Genomic DNA, 19032 nt, shown 5'->3' on the forward strand with positions numbered 1-19032 from the left:
AAATCCCATCAGATCCCACCAAATCCCATCCCATCCTCTCCAGACCCATGCAGAGCCCCTTGCTGGATCCATGGAGATGATTTCCTTCCATTCCTCCTTTCCCAATTTTATAATTAAAATGATAATTTACACTAAATTTTAATATTTATTTTAAATAGTAATTTAAATAATATTAATAATAATAAATATTAATTTATTTCAATATATATTTAAATACTAAATAAACTGCACCTCTCTGAGTTGTAGCCCCTCTCTCTTCAGGGGGAGGAGAGGCTGATCCAGATCCCTCTCACAATTAAAAGGCAAATATCATGTATAGGTGTTAGGAGAAGTTTTATAGATTTATAAGTATGTGTTATAGATTTATAGTTATATTTTATAGATTTTTAGTTTTGTTTTATAGATTCATAGTTATGTGTTATAGATTTATACTTATGTGTTATAGATTTAAAGTTCTATGGTATAGATTTATAGTTATGTTTTATAGATTTATAGGTATATTTATAGATTTCTTGTTATGTTTTATAGATTTTGAGTTATATTTTATAGATTTTTAGTTGTGTTTTACCCCTCTTGTGTTGTTCTCAGGGTTTGGGACATTTGGGAGGGTGGGGTTGGCACTGTGGCAGCACCTGATCAACAATCAGGATTTAAGGGTTTCAACTCCACCATGGACAGGCAAGAAGGAGCTGATGGACAGAATTTTGGGGCGGAATTTTGGGGCAGAATTTAAAGGGTTAAAAGGCAAAAAATCCTGGGGGGAAAAATCTTCTGCTCCTGGCTCTGTTGTATTTTCTCCGTTCATTCTTCTGTTGTGTTTTTGATAAGGTTTTAATAAACCTTTCTCAATTTTCTTGGAAGCGAGCAGCACTTCTCACAAGTTCACCCACTTTGAAGGTGATTTCTGCTAATTAATTAATTTCTGCTAATTAATTAATTTCTGCTCAGCTGCAGGCCAAGGGCTCCAGCTTCATCTCCCCGACCCCAGAAATGCCAGCCTGGGGTCAGGCCTGGGTTTGTCACTTCTCAGTTACCGCCAGGTCATGCAGGGCTCAGCCTGGAGTCATCTCTTATTTTTGTTTGACTTGGAAGACAAACTACAAAAATAGATGTGTTTACATCTAACAAACACCAGTTTTATGTTTCTCAGAGGATGAGCAGTGCTGGGATTGACTCTTCCTTGTTTTTGTAGAGAGATTTTGAGTGATTTGCTAGATTTTTACAATGTATATTTAAAAATTTCTATATTAAAATTATATTAAAATTTATATTACTGTTATAAAGCTATTAATTGAATAATAGTATAAATATTATAAATAATATATTAAAATATAATATATTATGTATTATATCATAGTAGATATTATTAATATTATAATTCTATGTATTATATAATGTATATTAATATATTATATTGTATAGTACATATTATATATTATATGACATATTATTATTACAATATATTAATATATAACTATTATATATTTTATACATTATATCATAATATATTATAGATACATAATGAATAATATATATTATAATGAACTAAATCCTAATTAACATTTATATTAATTAATATAATATAATATAATTATTAATATATATTATAAGCATTACAGTAAATATTAATATATACTATAAATGTACATAAATAAATTTATATAGTGAATATATATGTATACTTTGATTTTAATATATTTAAATTTAATAGATTAAAATTTATATTCTTTACCATTTAAATTCTATAAATTCTATTTTAAATTAATAATTATAATTTATATATTACATTATATAGTATAATTTTAACATAAAATTACAATTTATATTAAATTTTAACAAACTGCACCTCTCTGAGTTGCCTCCCCTCTTTCCAAAGTCTGTGTTGAAAGTTTCTGAGGGAGGAGAGGCTGATTCAGATCTGCCTGAACCGACTTTTCCATGCAGCTCATCATTCTTTCACTCCAAACCCAACCTTTCACGTTCCACCCTGAGAACCTCCAGCAAAAAAAAAAAAAAAAAAAAAATCCTTAAAATTTGAAATTCCTGCTTCATTTCCTTCAGGAGCAGGATTTGAGTCCCTTTTTTTTTTCCCTTTCCTCGCCAGGAACCCAAACAGCTCCAAAAAAATTGGACTCAGTTGTGAGCAGCCCAAGGAGCTCTGCAGGGACAGCTCCATTTTTAGCCCAGCCTATTCTTTGGATAATTTCCTTTATTTCTTGACTGCTTTGTCTCCATCCTGTCAGGAGAGCCCAGAGCACTTGGAAAAGCCAAATTTAGGAGAATCTCCTCAGGACTGAGTTTCCTGAGGAATTTCCACCCACGTCAGGAGCCGAGAGCTCCCGGCCTCCCTCGTGAGTTCTGATCTCCATCATTTGTGCATCTGGAAGAGAGAAAAAAAAAAACCCAAAACCGACAATTTGTGGTGGTTTTTTTTTTGTTTATTTTGCTTTTTTTTTTCCTCTGCAGGGATGCAGAGGGCAGCAGGAACCACCGGGCCTTCTCTTAGGGCTTTGAAAATTCTTCACAAAAAAATTCATTTCTCATTTTAATTTGATGGCCAAACAAGGCCAGGACAGTGGGGGGCTCTCTGTCCTCCCTCCCACGTCAGCCTGGGCAAAAAAAACTGAATCCCAGAGAAAGAGATTTGTGCAAATCACAAATTCCAAACAATCCCCATCTCTTCTGGGGATAAAAGGCTTTTGTTCCAGAGCTGGCTGCTGGAATTCCTGAACGATGAAAGAACAAGCAGGGAACAAAAATCCCCCCACAAATCAGGGGCAGAAATGTCCTCTCTGCTCTTCCACAGGGTGGTCAGGCTCTTTGTACAAGATAAATTTGCTTTTTCAGCCATAAATTAGTGGCATTTTTGGACAGAATTGTCCTCTCTGCTCTTCCATGGTGGGTCAGGCTCTTTCTGCAAGATAAATTTGCTTTTTCAGCCACAAATCAGGGGCAGAAATGTCCTCTCTGCTCTTCCACAGGTGTAGGAAGACCTCAAAAAGACCCTGATGTCAAAAAAGCTCAAAAATAGATAAAATTCAAAAAGACCTTTATATCACATGGGTGGTCAAGCTCTTTCTGCAAGATAAATTTGCTTTTTCAGCCATAAATAAGTGGCACTTCTGGACAGAAATGTCCTCTCTGCTCTTCCATGGTGGATCAGGCTCCTTTTGCAAGATAAATTTGCTTTTTCAGCCAAGAAAGAAGAGGCAGAACGTGAATTCAGAGCCCGTCCACACTCCCCACTTGCCAACAGGGATGAAATAAATAAAATAAAATAAAATAAAATAAAATAAAATAAAATAAAATAAAATAAAATAAAATAAAATCTAGGAAGAAGCATTAGGAAGGAGGAATTCCTAGGAGGAATTGTTAGGAAATAAGGGAGGAATTGAGGTGCTCAGAGTGTGAGGGCTCTGAACAGATCAGCCACGTGGAAATCTGCATTTACAGCAAAATCCTAGAGAATGGCCCTAAAAATCCCCCCCAAAATGGGCTGGGTCACTGGGAATGCCACTAAAAATCGAGAAAAATGGGAAAAGCAAAAACGGCTGCACCCGCACCAAATCCTGAAAATTTCCCTGAAATTTCCACTCAGTTCTCTGAGAATCTGCAATTCCAGCCATCCCCTCAAAACTTCCACTTCCATCTTCTCCAAAGGACAACCAGGTATTGCTGTAAAAAAAAAAAAAAAATCTGCAGATATTTCTGTACAAATGGGGTGGAAAACAGGGAGGAAATCTGGCAGATCCTGTTTTGCTGAGTTCTCCCACACATGGGGATTTTTCTGCCTCTGCTTGGCTTCCTGACACCTGTCAAGGACATTGCTTGGCCAAAAAAAGCCACCCAGAGCTTCTGTCCAGATTTATTTTCTCTTTTTTTCCATCATCTCCAGGGTTTGCAAGCTGGGCAGGAATGGAGGGAACACCTGGAACAGGAGGGGAAAATGTCCCAGAGGGGAAAACGAGGGAAATTGAACCGTGAAATTTTAATTAAAAAGGGAATTTTTTTTTATCCCTTTTTATTAAAGTTATTACGTTTATTACAGTAAGTTTATTAAAGTGAGTTTATTAAAGTGAGTTTTTTTTATGAAGTTTATTAAAGCAGCCCCTCAGATTATTCATGTTACTGCTTCCATCGAGGTTCCTCTCCCTTCAGGGAATTTCTACAAATCTCCAGAGTTCTGCTGGAATTCTGGGGTCCTTTCCCTGTTCTCTCCTGGCCCAATCCATGGCAGGATGTGAGGAGACCCCACTGCTGCAGGTTTTATCAGCAGAACCCAGCAAAAAACCACGATTTTTTCACCCCACGTGTCAGACCCTGCCCTGAATCCAGCATTTTTCCAGGGCTGCAGATCAAAAAGCAGATCCAAGGATTCCTGGAATCATCTTTTGGTACAGCTGATAATTAATTAACTGTATAATCCTGAATCATCTTTTGGTAAAGTTGATAATTAATTAACTGTATAGTCCTGAATCATCTTTTGGTAAAGTTGATAATTAATTAACTGCATAATCCTGAATCATCTTTTGGTACAGTTGATAATTAATCTGGGAGCAGCTCTGGAAGGAGCAGGGGAGCTGGAGACTGAGTCAGGAAGGATCCCAAACCCTGCATGGTCCCAAATCCTGCAGGATCCAAAATCCTTGAGCTTCCCAAACCCTGCAGGATCCCAAACCCTGCAGGGTCCCAAATCCTGCAAGGTCCCAGATCCTGGAGGGTCCCAAATCCTGGAGGATCCCAAACCCTTGAGGGTCCCAAATCCTGGAGGATCCCAGATCCTGGAGGGTCCCAAATCCTGGAGGATCCCAGATCCTGGAGGGTCCCAAATCCTGGAGGATCCCAAACCCTTGAGGGTCCCAAACCCTGCAGGATCCCAAATTCTGCAGGGTCCCCAGTCTTGCATGGTCCCAAATCCTGGAGGATCTCAAACCCTTGAGCATCCCAAACCCTGCAGGGTCCCAAATCCTGCATGGTCCCAAACCCTGCAGGATCCAAAATCCTTGAGGATCCCAAACCCTGCAGGGTCCCAAGTCCTGCACGGTCCCAAACCCTTGAGCATCCCAAACCCTGCAGGATCCCAAACCCCCCCTACAGGATCCCAAACCCTGCAGGCCCCTTTTGCCCCACACTGCACCAGAGTGAGACACAGGAGGCATCACAAAGCCCCAAAACATTTGAATTTCTGGTTGTGAACGTTCCAGACACGGGAGGAACTCCAAGAGTGACCTCATGGAAATGTCTGCAGCCAGAAAAAAAAAAAAAACCAACAACAAAAAAAATCCACTTGGCCAGGCTTGGGAGGGAATTTTCTGCTCTCCAGGATGTTCTTGGGGCTTTTCTGAGCAGCCTCATCCAGCAGGGCTGACAGGGAGGTGACCTGGAGCAGCCACTGGGCTGGGATTGGTTTCCTCTTTCCTTCAAGGCTGTTCTGGGACAAAAAAAGGGATTTTTTTTGGTCTCCTGTTTTCCCCTTTAATCGTTGTCTTGCTCTGGAGGGGCTCAGCACCAGCACAGCTTTGCTGCTTCTTGGTGGGGTCGCTTTCCTCTCTCCTTCAAGGCTGTTCTAAGACAAAAAATTTGATTTTTTGGTCTCCTGTTTTCCCCTCAGCACCAACAAAGCTTTGCTGCTTCTTGGTGGGTTTTCCTCTCTCCTTCAAGGCTGTCCTGGGACAAAAAATTTTATTTTTGGTCTCCTGTTTTCCCCTCTTGCTCTGGAAGGCCTCAGCACCAGCACAGCTTTGCTGCTTCTTGGTGGGATGAATTCAGCTTCACCCTGGAGCTGCAGCACTGCTGGGAATTTTTTATCCCAAAAAAGCTTTTTGGGATAAAGCTCTGCCCCTGCCAGGACAGCCTGGGCTGTCTGCTGTGCTGCTGACACTGCAGGGAAATTCATTTTTGAATTAAATTGATATATTAAATGAATTTAATTCAAATTAAATGAATTAAATTCATTTAATATAGATAAAATATAAAATATATAAAGATATAAAATATAAAATATATAAAGATATAAAATATAAAATATATAAAGATATAAAATATAAAATATATAAAGATATAACATATAAGATATATTTTAAAATATATATAAAATATAAATATAAAATATAAAATATAAAATATAAAATATAAAATATAAAATATAAAATATAAAATATAAAATATAAAATATAAAATATAAAATACTCTGTGGAGTATTTTATATTTTTATATTTTATATTTTATATTTTATATTTTATATATATTAAATACCAACTGAAATATAATTTTTTTTTTTATTAAGGAGGCCGTAGCAAATAACTCTGGGTTTCTTTGCAGCCCTGCCAGGCTGAAGGATGTTTTCCTTTTAAGAGCAGTTGGATTAAACTACAGGTGAGCAAAAGGAACAGCAGCTCATATCAAATATCTGTACCCAGTGAGCAGACAGTGCCCTCAGGCAAAACCCTGTTATCCTCCAGCAGATCTCCCTTGCCTGGAACAGAACTTTCTTGTTTTTCTTCAGTCTTGTCAGAAAATGTCCGCTTGTTTTCCTCCTTTTATTTTTTTTTTCCCCTCCAGTTCATTTCCCCCTGTAACCACCCCTGGTTATTCCTCTGGGTGGTATCAGAGCAAACAGCGGGGGAAATCAATCAGAACATTGATTTTTAAAAATAAAATTAAAATGAAATCATCAGAAAGAACAAAAATTCTATTTTACCCTCACAGTGCTACCAAGTGGAGAGCAAGAGGTGGTTGTGCTGCAGGAGGGCTTTGAGACAGAACAAACTCCTCCAGGAGGGAATGGGCACAAACTTTATTTGTACAGAAAACTGGGAATGGCTCTAAAGGGGACAAAATGGCTCTAAAGGGGACAAAATGGTTCTAAAGGGGACAAAGGGGACAGCAGGCAGTGATGAGCAGGAACAACACCAAAAACAATACCACAAACAAGACCAAAAACAACACCAGAGAGGATTTGGAGGGATGAAGCTGCCCTGCCCACCCCACACCTGTCCCATGCTGTGTTTTCACTCTGTTGCAGATTTTTGGGATTTTTGGGATGAAGCACAGGGGATTTGGAAGGATGAAGCTGCCCTGCCCACCCCATACCTGTCCCACACTGTGTCTCCATTCCATTGCAGATTTTTTGAGATTTTTTGGGGATTTTTGGGATAAACTACAGGGTCAGTTTGGAGGATGAAGCTGCTCTGCCCACCCCATACCTGTCCCACACTGTGTTTTCACTCCATTACAAATTTTAGGATTTTTGGGATAAACCACAGGGTCAGTTTGGAGGATGAAGCTGCCCTGCCCACCCCACACCTGTCCCACGCTGTGTCTCCACTCCACTGCAGATTTTTGAGATTTTTTGGGGATTTTTGGGATAAAGCACAGTGTGCCCCGGCTGAGCAGCAGCAGCAGCAGCGGCAGCTCCCCAGGGCGGGCCGAGGAGGATGATGATGATGATGATGATGATGATGATGATGATGATGATGATGATGATGACGATGATGATGATGATGATGACGATGATGATGACGATGATGATGACGATGATGAGGCACAGGGAGGGGACGCCGCTGGTACTGCAGGGTCACACCCAGGCCTTGAGCTGGCGGCCCCTGGCGCAGCACGGAGCCCCCTCCCCAGCGTGGCAGCAGCGGCCCCCCTTGTACAGGGCCAGGCTGTAGGGCTGGAAGCAAACCAGGAGCTGCAGGCGCCGGGCCAGGCTGCAGTAGATGGCCATGGCCACCACCAGCAGGGGGGACATGATGACAAAGCCCAGGATGATGAGGGCAGAGGAGCTGTTGTCGTCCAGGATGCTCTTGCAGTAGCGGGCAGAGGAGTGCAGCACCTGCGGGGGGAGAGAGAGAGGCACAGCCAGGATCAGGACACGGGAAAGGAGCTCCAAAAAGTGACCTCAGCACTCTGGGCAGCTCCGGAAAGGTGGGGTTGGCTTTGGGTTTCTCTCCTCCAGAACCAGAGGACACAGCCTTGAGCTGCACCAAGGGAAATATAGGTTGGATATTGGGAAGAAGGTTTTTACAGAAAGGGAGATAAAGTATTTTACAGAAAAGGTGATAAAGTGACCTTGGCACTCTCCACAGCTCCTGAAAGGTGCCTGTGCTCAGCTGGGGCTGGGCTCTTTCTCCAGGCACTGACAGAACCAGAGGACACAGCCTCAAGCTGCACCAAGGGAAATATAGGTTGGATGTTGGGAAGAAGGTTTTTACAGAAAGGGAGATAAAGTGACCTTGTCACTCTCCACAGCTCCTGAAAGGTGCTTTTGGCCAGGTGGAGTTGGGCTCTTTCTCCAGGAAATTACAGAACCAGAGGACACAGCCTTAAGTTCCACCAAGGGAAATTTAGGTTGGATATTGGGAAGGAGTTTTTTACAGAAAGGGGGATAAAGTTTTTCACAGAAAGGTGATCAAGTTCTGGAATGGCTGCCCAGGGAGGTGCTGGAGTCACCATCCCTGGGTGCCAGGGTTGAGTTGAGGGGTTGGGGCTGGGTTGGACTCCATGGTTTTGAAGGTCTCTCCCAACCTGGGAATTCTGCATTTCTGTGAAAAGTCCCCCATTAACCCAACTCTGCCAGGGCCACCCCTCTCATGTGGCCTGGTGCTGACAGCAGTGGCCAAAACACCCCTGAGTTTCCAATGTTTTCATGGAAAAAGGAAAGATTTTCTTTTGCTCCTTCTCTCAGAGCTGAGCAATCTTCAGGTATGGTCTGTGACAGAAATCACATCTTAATCAAGCTTTCAATTCTCCCTGTGAGACAGGAGCACTGCACACTGACCCTGGAGCAGGAAACACTCATTTTATTCAGTCATCCAATAGCACTGGAGAGGCACAAACCAAATAAAAAAACCTCCTGGTGCTACACTGGTGTGGGTGGCACAACACTGGGAAGAACAAAAAATAAATAAATAAAATAATATCTATATATTTTTATTAAAAATATATTATATTCTAAATTTATATAATACATATCTTTTTATAGAAATAAAATAAATATAAATTATATATAAATATATAAATAAAAATACAGTAATCTGTTAGATTCTGCACAAAGCAAATCCAAAAAACCTTCTGGTGCTACAGTGGTGTGGCAATAAAAATAAATATAAATTGTATATCAATATATAAATAAAATAGAATATAAATTATATGTCAATATAGAAATAAATATATATCAATATATTGATAAAAAGAAATAAAAATACAGAAATCTGTTAGATTCTGCACAAAGCAAATCCAAAAATCCTCCTAGTGCTAAACTGGTGTGAGTGGCACAACGCTGGGAAGAACAAAAAAAAAAAAAAAAAAAAAAAAAAATCTACATAAATTTATAATATATATTATACTATAAATTTATATAATATATATCTTTTTATGTAAATAAAAATAAATATAAATGATATACACATCTACAAAACAAAATAAATGAAAATACAGAAATCTGTTCTATTCTGCAGACAGATGCTGGCCATCCCGTGGCTCTCCAGACCCCTTTGTGCTCTGCTCTCTGTGTACACTCATTTCTGCCTGAAAAAGCTGCCAGAAATGACCACTTGCAAAGAAAACCTCTCTGGGCCTGGCTGAGTGCTGTTCAGAGCCCTCCTTTGATGCTGGCAGCAGCAGAGCTGAGCCGAGCACTCGCTTGTTCTGCACTCCAAATGCTGCAGGCAGCCTCTGACTTTATTCTTCTCTCTTTTCAGCAGTGAAAGGAACACAATCACGCTAAAAACCAACAATAAATCCACCTAATGGAGCTGCAGTGCAGAAAGCAGCCCCTGGCTGCTGGGGAGCCACTCAAAAACCATGGCCCAAAGACAGGGACTGCTCTGGGGAAGCCACAATCCCTTGCTATGATTGCGTTAAGGGAAAAGCTGAGTTTAAAAAGCTCCTCACAGCTTCCAGCAGCTTTCACTTCTGGTGCACTTGGCTGCACTCAAAGAACATTCTGCATCTCCTCAAAGCCTTGGAGTGTGTGTGCAAAGGAGAACTCGAGGTTTTCCAAGGTGAGGGAAGCTGGAAGGGGCAGTTCTGGGAGGTTTTTTTCCCATTTTCAGTCCAATTTGCAGGCCCTGTTTATGACTTATGAAAAAGGCACATTGAGCTGGTCTAACAGCCCATGCCTGCAAGGAAAACAGGGAATTGCTTTTTCACATCCACCCTTGGTCAGCTGATCCCAAAACTGTTTAAAGGAATATACCAAGAAGGGATTGGTAAATAAGGAAATGATGCAATGCAGATGGCAGCAAACAGAGCCTGGATGGACAAAGGAGGCTCATTTGTGCTGTGAGGAATGCACAGAATGTTTGGGAGCAGCAATGTTAGACTGGCATGAGAAGGGGATTATCAATTCTGTCAGATTTTACTAATCCTAATTAGGCAGATCCTAAATTTACTTCAACAGAAAGCAGCAAACCCTTCCAGAGCCCAGGAAGGGCTGCGAGCTCTGGAGCTCAGGTTGGCAGCTCTCAGTGACAGAAATCCCAGGGAAGAGAGAAATAATTGTGAAATTAAAATGCAAACAGCAATTCCACCATGGCAGGGAGTGTGTTCACCTCACCTGGCACCTCCGCTTGGGGGACTGAACTCCATTGCCCAATTTCCATGGGGACACAACTCCATTGCCCAATTTCCCACAATACCTGTCCTTGTCAGCCCTGACTCTTCACACAGGGAAAAATCTGTGCCCAAAGCCAAAACCTGGGGAGTTTTTCCTGTCCTTTCCAGGCACTGCTCACCTGGGGCTCAGAGGAACCCTCAGGTGTGGCCCTGCCCTTGAGGAGTGGCACCTACCTGGGAGTGGCACTGGAAGCCAAAGTAAACCACCACGATGGTCGGAAGGAGCACGACGGTGAAAATAACAAACATCAGGAGCAAATTCAGGAGGAAAACCAGGGAGTTCATGGCTCCTATCAGCAGGGTCCAGGCCAGGCAGCAGCAGGGGCTGCGGGGCTGCCGGGGCAGGAGCTGCTCATCCATGTCATACGGGGGGAGCCCAGGGATCATCCGCGATTTTTCCGACAGGATTTCTGCTCCAAAGTCCTCAGGCTCCTGGCCAGGCATCCTTCAAGGAGATCCACCAACCCACACTCTTATCCAAAAGTATTTCCTTGCTTTTGGTCCAGCAGAGCTGGGAAGGAGCTTGCAAAGGTTTCTCCTGTCTCCTCCACGCGTGGCCAGGAGCTCTCAGCCAGAGATCATCGTGGAGCAGCAAGGAAAGGTCTCCCTGCTCCCCCAGCACCTGCTCAGCACAATTTGCTTCTTTCAGATGCTTCTCCCAGCCTCAGCCCCAAAGCAGATCTGCTGGAAGTTTGGCAGCAGCTTTTATTTTGGTTTAGAATCCCGAGTCCTGCTGAATTTGCTGTTGTTTTTCCCAGGATTACGGTCCCAAGAGGTCCCAAAGGGTTGCTGTGGTAGCTGTGATGGGCTGCTCAGTGGGCTTTGGTACCCCCCTCCACCTTCCAGCTCAGCTGGGTGGTCAGGATGTCAGGCTTAAGGTCAGGATTTCAGGTGTTCAGAATATCAGGCTTAGATGTTCAGAATATCAGGCTTAGATTCAGGATTCAGGAGTTCAGAATATCAGGCTTAGATTCAGGATTCAGGCTCAGGTGTTCAGAATATCAGGCTTAGGTTCAGGATGTCAAGCTTAGATGTTCAGCAAATCAGGCTTAGGTGCTCAGAATATTAGGTTTAGTTGCTCAGAATATCAGACTTCGATGTTCAGGATATCAGGCTCAGGTGTTCAGAATATCAGGCTTAAGTTCAGGATATCAGGCTCAGGTGTTCAGCAGATCAGGCTTGGGTGTTCAGAATATCAGGTTTAGGTGTTCAGAATATCAGACTTCGATGTTCAGGATTTCAGGCTCAGGTATTCAGAATATCAGGCTTAAGTTCACGATGTCAGGCTCAGGTGTTCAGCAGATCAGGCTTGGGTGTTCAGAATATCAGGTTTAGGTGCTCAGAATATCAGGTTTAGGTGTTCAGAATATCAGACTTCGATGTTCAGGATTTCAGGCTCAGGTGTTCAGAATATCAGGCTTAGATGCTCAGGATGTCAGGCTTAAATTCAGAATATCAGGCTTAGATGCTCAGGATGTCAGGCTCAGATGTTCAGCAGATCAGGTGCTCAGAATTCCAGGTTTAGGTGCTCAGAATTCCAGGTTTAGGTGCTCAGAATACCAGGTTTAGGTGCTCAGAATTCCAGGTTTAGGTGTGCAGAATACCAGGTTTAGGCACCCCCAGGCAGTTCCTTGTCTTCAAATCACCTTTCCATGCTCTTCAGGCAGGTATTGCTGCCCAAGCCTCACCCCAAGGAGCTGAGCAGTGCCGAGGAAGGGCAGGAGCCGTGTCCCAGGCTCTGAGCCCTGCTGCCCTCGCCGTGCACAGAGATGGGAGCAGTGTGTGGTGCTGTCACTGCAGCCACAGCCACTCACACCCAGCACTGTGGTCCCTTCTGAGCTCAGCTTTGCAAGGCTGCTGTGTTTACAGAGCAGCCTCAGTGCTCTCTGTGCTGGCCAATCCTTCCAACCATCCATCCCCGGGTCAAGATGGTCCCTCTCCAACTTTAATCATTCTGCCTCTGATTCATTTTCTAAAATTCCTCTCTAGATTAAAAAATAAAAAAAAAATAAACCTTAGAGAAATTGATAATAATCACTGTATTCCTCAGAAATCATCTGTCCCCTGCAGTCATCTGTTATTGTTTGCAGAACATATTGATATTCTCATAGAAGAGGCACAGCAATTATCAATTATTTCATCTCCTTCATAAGATCAATATTATTTAAGAATTTCAGTGCCATCTCCATGCCTGTGTAGCCTCCAAGATACAGTGGCAGTAATAAGAGAGAGATATTAAAAAATACAGATAGAAACAAGCTCTGAAGCAGACAGCAGAGTGTGACAAGTCCATTTCCATCCTGTTCCTTCCCTGCACTCCAGGGCTGGATGGCTCCCAGGGGAGATTGCAGGGCAGCAGCCTCCACTCAAGCTGCAAAATGTGAAATCTCTTCTCAGATCTGTCCAGACATCCCAGGGGAAATAACTGCTGGATCCATCCTGTTTTCAGGGCTGCACAGGCCAGAGATAGCGTTAATAATAAAATCTGGAGCTGTGCAGGAAACCATAAATGTGACAAGTGGTAGGGAGCTCTGGGAGCCTCAGTGGTTCCTCTGCCTGTCTAAATTCTGGTTAGATTTAAAGACATAATATTTTTCAAACTTGAAGTGGAAAAAAAGGAGTCACACAAACAGAAAGAACCCAAACTCAAAACTATAGGAAGAGAAATCAATTTTAGGCTTAAACCGTGGAAAGATTAACTCAGTGCTGGGCAGCTAAAAATCCTACATCTGCTTTTACCATCTGCTGGTGATGGCACAGGGGTGTGGTGAAATACAATTTAAGCATTCATAAAAGTGCCAAAAATTCTAAGAAGCTTTGCTAAATCCAGGGAAACTTTCCAAAGTTCTTTTGCTGTCATGAAAATGTATTTTAACCTTTTCAGGGATGTCTGAAAATTGTGTTCTGTACATTTATTTTCTACTGGTTCTTGTAATAACCAAGTGAACTTTGTGTCAGACAAACCTCAGCGATATTGAGAAAGATTTCTCTGAAATTTCCACATTCTTGACAAGAACTTTCCCAGAAGTGGGGAAGATCTTGATGATTGATGATGAAGCAGTTTATAACAGGAGCATGATTGCTCTGAGATGCTGGAAGTGGTGATGATTTTTAAAAAAATCCACCAGTTCTCTGACGCTGAGACTGCTGCTCCCATGGAATCATTTTCTGGCAGCACCATCTTGTGGTTTGCACAGCCCATAAATTTTCAATTGATGTCTCCCATTCTCTAACCCTAACCCTTGCAGGATGCTCTAAGGCTTGTTATCCACGATGGAATCCTTCCAGCCACTGAAAACAACACCAAATCTGCTCACACTGGTGGCTGGAGTACTGCTGGGGATACAAACCCCCAAATCCCTCACTGAGCTATGGGAATGCACACTCCAATCAGCCCAGCTCCTTTTTCCAGGGGATTTTGGTACAACCACAGTGTGTGTGCCTGCTCCCAGCTGAGCTGTGGGTTTGGGCTGCCTTGGGTCACACCTCAGGCAGGTGATGAGGGCGTTGTGGTCACATCAGAGGGCTGGGATCACCTAAAAGTTCTTCAGCCAGAGGGTGAAGGTTTCTGGTGACCTGAGGGAACGGCTGGAGCTGTGTCAGGGGAGGTTTAGGTTGGATTTTGGGAAAGGTTTTTCCCCCAGAGAGTTCTGGGGCACTCCCCAGGCTCCCCAGGGAATGAGAGCTCCAGGAGGGTTTGGACAGCACTCCCAGGGATGCACAGAGTGGGATTTTGGGGTGTCCGTGCAGGGCCAGGGGCTGGGCTGGATGATCCCTGTGGGTCCTTTCCTACTCAGGATATTCCTTGATTCCACGGCTGTCCTCAGGCTGGGGCAGGGGATGCCCAGCACGGGGAAAAGCCACTGTGCTGTGGGAGAGGAGCCGGGGGAGCTGGAAAAGCCGGGGAAGGACCGGGAAAAGGGGCCAGGAAAAGGGTGGAGGACAGGGGAAGGACCGGAGGAAGGGCAAGGGGAAGATCGGGAGAAGAACTGGAGAAGGGCTGGAAGAACGACCGGGAAGGCTCGGGGGATGGACCGGGGGAAGGGCTGGAGGAAGAACCGGAGAAAGGACCTGGGGAAAGGCTGGAAGAAGGACTGGAGGAAGGTCCGGGAAGGCTCAGGGGAAAGGATCAGAGGGAGAACCGGGAAGGGTCGGGGGTAGAACCGGAGGAAGGATCAAAGGAAGAACCGGGGGAAGGACTGGAAAAAGGACCGGGAAGGCTGGGGGACAGGATCAGAGGAAGAACCGGGGGAAGGTCCGAAGGAAGCTCCGGGAAGGCTGGGGGACAGGATCAGAGGAAGCAGCGGGGGCAGGATCAGAGGAAGCTCCGCCACACTCGAGGGCCGGCTGTGGGGAAGCCTGGCGGCCAGGCTCTGAGGCAAGCTCAGGGAGGGCCGGGCAGGTCGGTGCCGCCCCGGAAGGAAAGCAGGCAGGCGCAGAGGCAGGCAGGAAGGGAGAAAGGAAGGAAAGCAGGCAGGCAGGGAGGGAGAAAGGAAGGAAAGCAGGCAGGCAGGCACCGTGCCGCAGCCATGGTGGTGCTGAGCGCGGCGCGCTGGGTGCGCAGCCGCCTCTCGGATCGCTTCTGGAGGGTGCAGGAGGTCCTCAAGTACGCGCGGGTGAGTGCGGGGTCCCCGGCGCTGTCCCCGGCGCTGTCCCCGCATCCCCCGGCACTGCCGTGTGCCCCGGGCACGGTCCCGGAGCCGGGAATGCCCCGTCCCTGCGGTGCTGGTCGGGCTTTGGAGCAGCCGGAGGGGTCCCTGCCCATGCAGGGCTGGCACCGGGTGCGCTCGGAGCTCCCTTTCCCACCCGAACCGTTCTGGGCTTTCCTCGTGCTGTAAAGTGAGCTGTGTTTCGCTAAATACAGCTGGGCTGGTTGTGTTTCCTTTTGAGTGTTTTTTCTTTGTTTGTTTTACTGGGCAAAGAAAAAATTAACCTTGTTCTCAAGGACTTCTGCCAGAGTGCAAGCTGCTGTGCCGAGGCTAGGGATGAACCTTTCTCAAGGGCATCCTAAGCACTATGATAAAATTCTTAAAATTACATCTTGCTGTAATACTGAGATAGAAAGTGTTGATAAAAGATACAATATTTTGGTTTTGCACCAGTTATTTCTGGTGTAGTGCTGGCTGCTTTTTCCCTGTGTTGCGTTAGATGGATGCACAAATTTAATTTTTTTTTTCTTTTTGATAAATGTTCCTGCCCCATCCCTGTGTTCATACAGACACAACAGAGGGGAGCTCAGGAATGAGAATAAATGTGAATTCAGTGTTGGGTGAAAGCACTGCCCATGATTTTGTAATTGCCTTTCCCACAGAAGCACAGCCTGAAGTCAGGCCTGGTTTTGCCTCTGCTAAACTGAGATTTTTCCACCCTGCTCCACCTCCTCAGCTTCAGATTTTTCATGAAAAAAATTATATTTCCATGCTATTATATTCCATATGATATTATATTCCACATATTTCCACGATAAAAAGAATATTTTCATTATATGCCAACTGAAGGCTTAGGGCGTGAACCCTCAGGCCTTCACCCTTTGTGAAGGGTTCAGCGATTCTTATTACGCAGAACTGAGAATGGAAATGAGCTTTATTAGTGTTATATATTTAAATTTAATTAAATAAGAGCATTCTGGGGTTTTTTTTGCAGCATTTTCGTGGCAGGAAGAACCGCTGCTACAAGCTGGCAGTGAGGAGCGTCCGCAGGGCTTTCGTCAAGTCCACCAAGGCCAGGAGGGAGAAGAAGAGATTCCTCAGAGCGGTAAAGAGCAAAATGTTGGGTGGAAACATCAAAATGGGAGCCAGGCAGGAGTGAAACAGCTGCTTTTCTTACTCTGGGGGGGTTTCTTTTAAAACAATGAGTGAAAAGTTGGAGTTCAAAGCAGCATTTTCTTGTGGGTCCCTTCCAGCTCAGGATATTCCGTGAAAATATTATAATTTATATTTAATAAGTGTGAGCAGACCAGCGTGGCAAAGGGTTTATTTTAAAGTGTTTTATCATGCAATATATTGATTTTTATACCTTCAGCTCTGGATCACAAGGATTGAAGCAGCTTCCCTTGAACATGGTTTGAAGTACCCAGCCTTCATAAGCAACCTGGCCAAGGTAAGGATGTGGTTTGGAGGATAATTACTTACTAATTAGAGTGATGAAAGGCTTGTGAAAGCAGTTTCATCCACTTCAGGAATGAAGTTCTGCCCTAAACTATTTTTCTTCCCTTTTATCCTGGTGAACATTGTGGCTTTACCTCATGTTCTGTCCCCAAAAGTTACGAGATTTTTTAAATGCTTTTTTGTGGGCATTCAGTGACAGCTGCTTTTCCTTCTACTTCAAGAAATTTAAAAGTACAAAGCTTGTGTGGGCAAAAAACCCAAAAACCTAAGAAATCCTTATTCTTTTCATTATAATTGTGATTTGGTGAGCGTGGAGAATGCAGAAACTTGGTGCCATTGTCCCTTGGTTTTAAAACATGCTGGGAATTTGTTTCAGTTTGGTGATTCTGTTTTAATTTGTTTGAGCCGAAATAGATGCTATGGATTAACCTGACCTTGAGGCAAAACTGGAGATTTTTCTTCAGTTCTTGGTTTCTACCAGAAAAACTTCAGAGACAGTCAGAAAATAATTTTTACATGGTGGATTAATGAGATATCCATGGCCAGGGAGTGTCTGGCAGTCTTTAAAAGCTCCAAATTGCACAGGGTAGAAAAAAGTTAATCTGCTTTAAGACTCAGGTCTTAAGGCTTTAGTGTGTTTAATCATACTTAATGAAGGGTGTTTATATAAACAGTAAAGAGTGTTCATTATATTTAATAAAGGGTGTTCATTATATTTAATACATTTAATTTTATTTAATAATAAAGTTTTACTATATTTAATAAAGTCTATGTAACTTAAATATATTTAAAAATAAGCATTAGTGTTTGTTCCTAAAAATCACAGTCCTTAACCAACAATTTTTTTCTTGCCTTTAGTCGCAGGTGGAGCTGAACAGGAAAGTTCTGGCTGACTTGGCCATTTATGAGCCAAAGACATTCAAATCCCTGGCAGCTTTGGCCCAGAGGAGGAGACAGGAAGGGTTCCTGGCTGCCCTGGGAGATGGAAAAGAACCAGAGGGGATATTTTCACGTATTGTGCACCACCACTATTGATATCAGAGCCTGTGTGTATGTTTTAGGAGCAGGGATTTGATTGTGAAGCAAACCTGTTGTGTGACTGCTGCTGAAAAATGGAAAATGTGGAACAAATCCTCTGAGGATCGTGTGCGTGTGAAGCTTCTCCTTGATGGCTTTTTCCCTGTGTTGTTGTCACTGAAACCTGTTAAATTAAAAGAACACTTCAAGGTTAGCGGTCAGGCCATACAGTGGCTTAATAAAGGTATTTTTTTGGTAACTGCTAGTAGAAAATAAACTTAATTTGTGTGGTGAATTCTGAATGGAGAGAACACTGGGATGGGAGGGAATGTTGACCCTCACAAGTGGGGCCTGGGAGTTAAGGATACACATAGTTTGTACTTCTAAAGATTTAATAAAGAGATTTTTATTGAAAACTGCTATGGGGAAACAATTTGTGTTAATTCTGGCACTTCATTGGGAAAATACAGCCGGGGGATGGAGGGAGGGCAGGATGTTCACCCTCACACACAGCCCCTGTGTTAAGGACACACATAAGAACTTATAAAGGTAATTTTAAGAACTTTATCAGAACTTATAAAGGTAATTTTTTGGTAATTGCTGTGGAGAAACAATTTTTGTGGTGAGTTCTGGCAATGCACAGCAAAAAACAGCCCAGACTGTGAGGGAGATATCAGCCCTCAGGCATGAACCTCGACAATCCTCAGGCGAAGGACAAACATAGCCTGTTCTGTTAAGGACTTAATATTAAACATATTTTTGGTACAACATTTTGTTGGTAACTGCCAGAGGGAAACAATTTTTCTGGTGAAATTCTAGTGCTGCACGGGGAAAACCCAACCAGGGTGGGGAGCGGCATGTTGGCCCTCACACACGAACCTCGGCAGGCCCCAAGATAAGGACACACATTGTGTAGTTTTTTATGGAGTTAACAAATATATTTAACTCGTGTGGAGTTTTAGGGAGTTAACAAAGTGTGGATAGTGTGGATTTTTAGGGAGTTAACAAAGATATTTAACTCGGTGAGCGCTTAGTGTGGTTTTATAGGGAGTTAGCAAAGATATTAAACTCGGTGAGCGCATAGTGTGGTGTTTAACGGAGTTAACAAAGATCTTAAACTCGGTGAGCGCTGCGCTCCAGCCCCTAACGCCCGTCCCGGGGCGGCCCCGGCTCTGAGGGTCCTGAGGGCCCCGCCCTCTCCGGATTCCCGGCCGCTGCGTCACCGCGCCGCGCGCGGCCCGGGCGGCGTCCTGCGTCACGGCCCCTCAGCCAATCAGCGGCCGCGGCA

At 43.7% G+C, this 19032-nt stretch overlaps 2 protein-coding genes across 3 annotated transcripts; one reads left to right on the plus strand and one right to left on the minus strand.

Moving 5' to 3' along the window:
- Positions 1-6777: 6777 nt before the first annotated feature.
- TMEM278 (transmembrane protein 278) lies at positions 6778-12206 on the minus strand. 2 transcript variants are annotated; one of them, XR_013185110.1, is made up of 3 exons: positions 10795-12206; positions 7306-7837; positions 6778-7205 (listed from the first exon to the last, which is right to left on the minus strand). XR_013185110.1 is itself a non-coding variant. In XM_054647931.2 (2 exons), the coding sequence occupies exons 1-2, from the start codon at positions 11062-11064 to the stop codon at positions 7577-7579; spliced, it is 531 nt and encodes a 176-aa protein (XP_054503906.2). In that variant the 5' UTR covers positions 11065-12206; the 3' UTR covers positions 6778-7576. The 2 variants fall into 2 exon arrangements, 1 of the variants encoding a protein (XP_054503906.2); XM_054647931.2 differs by having other exon boundaries at positions 6778-7837.
- A 2586-nt stretch (positions 12207-14792) lies between these two features.
- MRPL20 (mitochondrial ribosomal protein L20) lies at positions 14793-18164 on the plus strand. Its single transcript, XM_054647795.2, has 4 exons — positions 14793-15236; positions 16264-16374; positions 16642-16719; positions 17586-18164. The coding sequence occupies exons 1-4, from the start codon at positions 15150-15152 to the stop codon at positions 17760-17762; spliced, it is 453 nt and encodes a 150-aa protein (XP_054503770.1). The 5' UTR covers positions 14793-15149; the 3' UTR covers positions 17763-18164.
- Positions 18165-19032: the final 868 nt, after the last annotated feature.

Source organism: Agelaius phoeniceus, chromosome 24 (assembly GCF_051311805.1).
Source record: "Agelaius phoeniceus isolate bAgePho1 chromosome 24, bAgePho1.hap1, whole genome shotgun sequence".
Taxonomy (NCBI): domain Eukaryota; kingdom Metazoa; phylum Chordata; class Aves; order Passeriformes; family Icteridae; genus Agelaius; species Agelaius phoeniceus.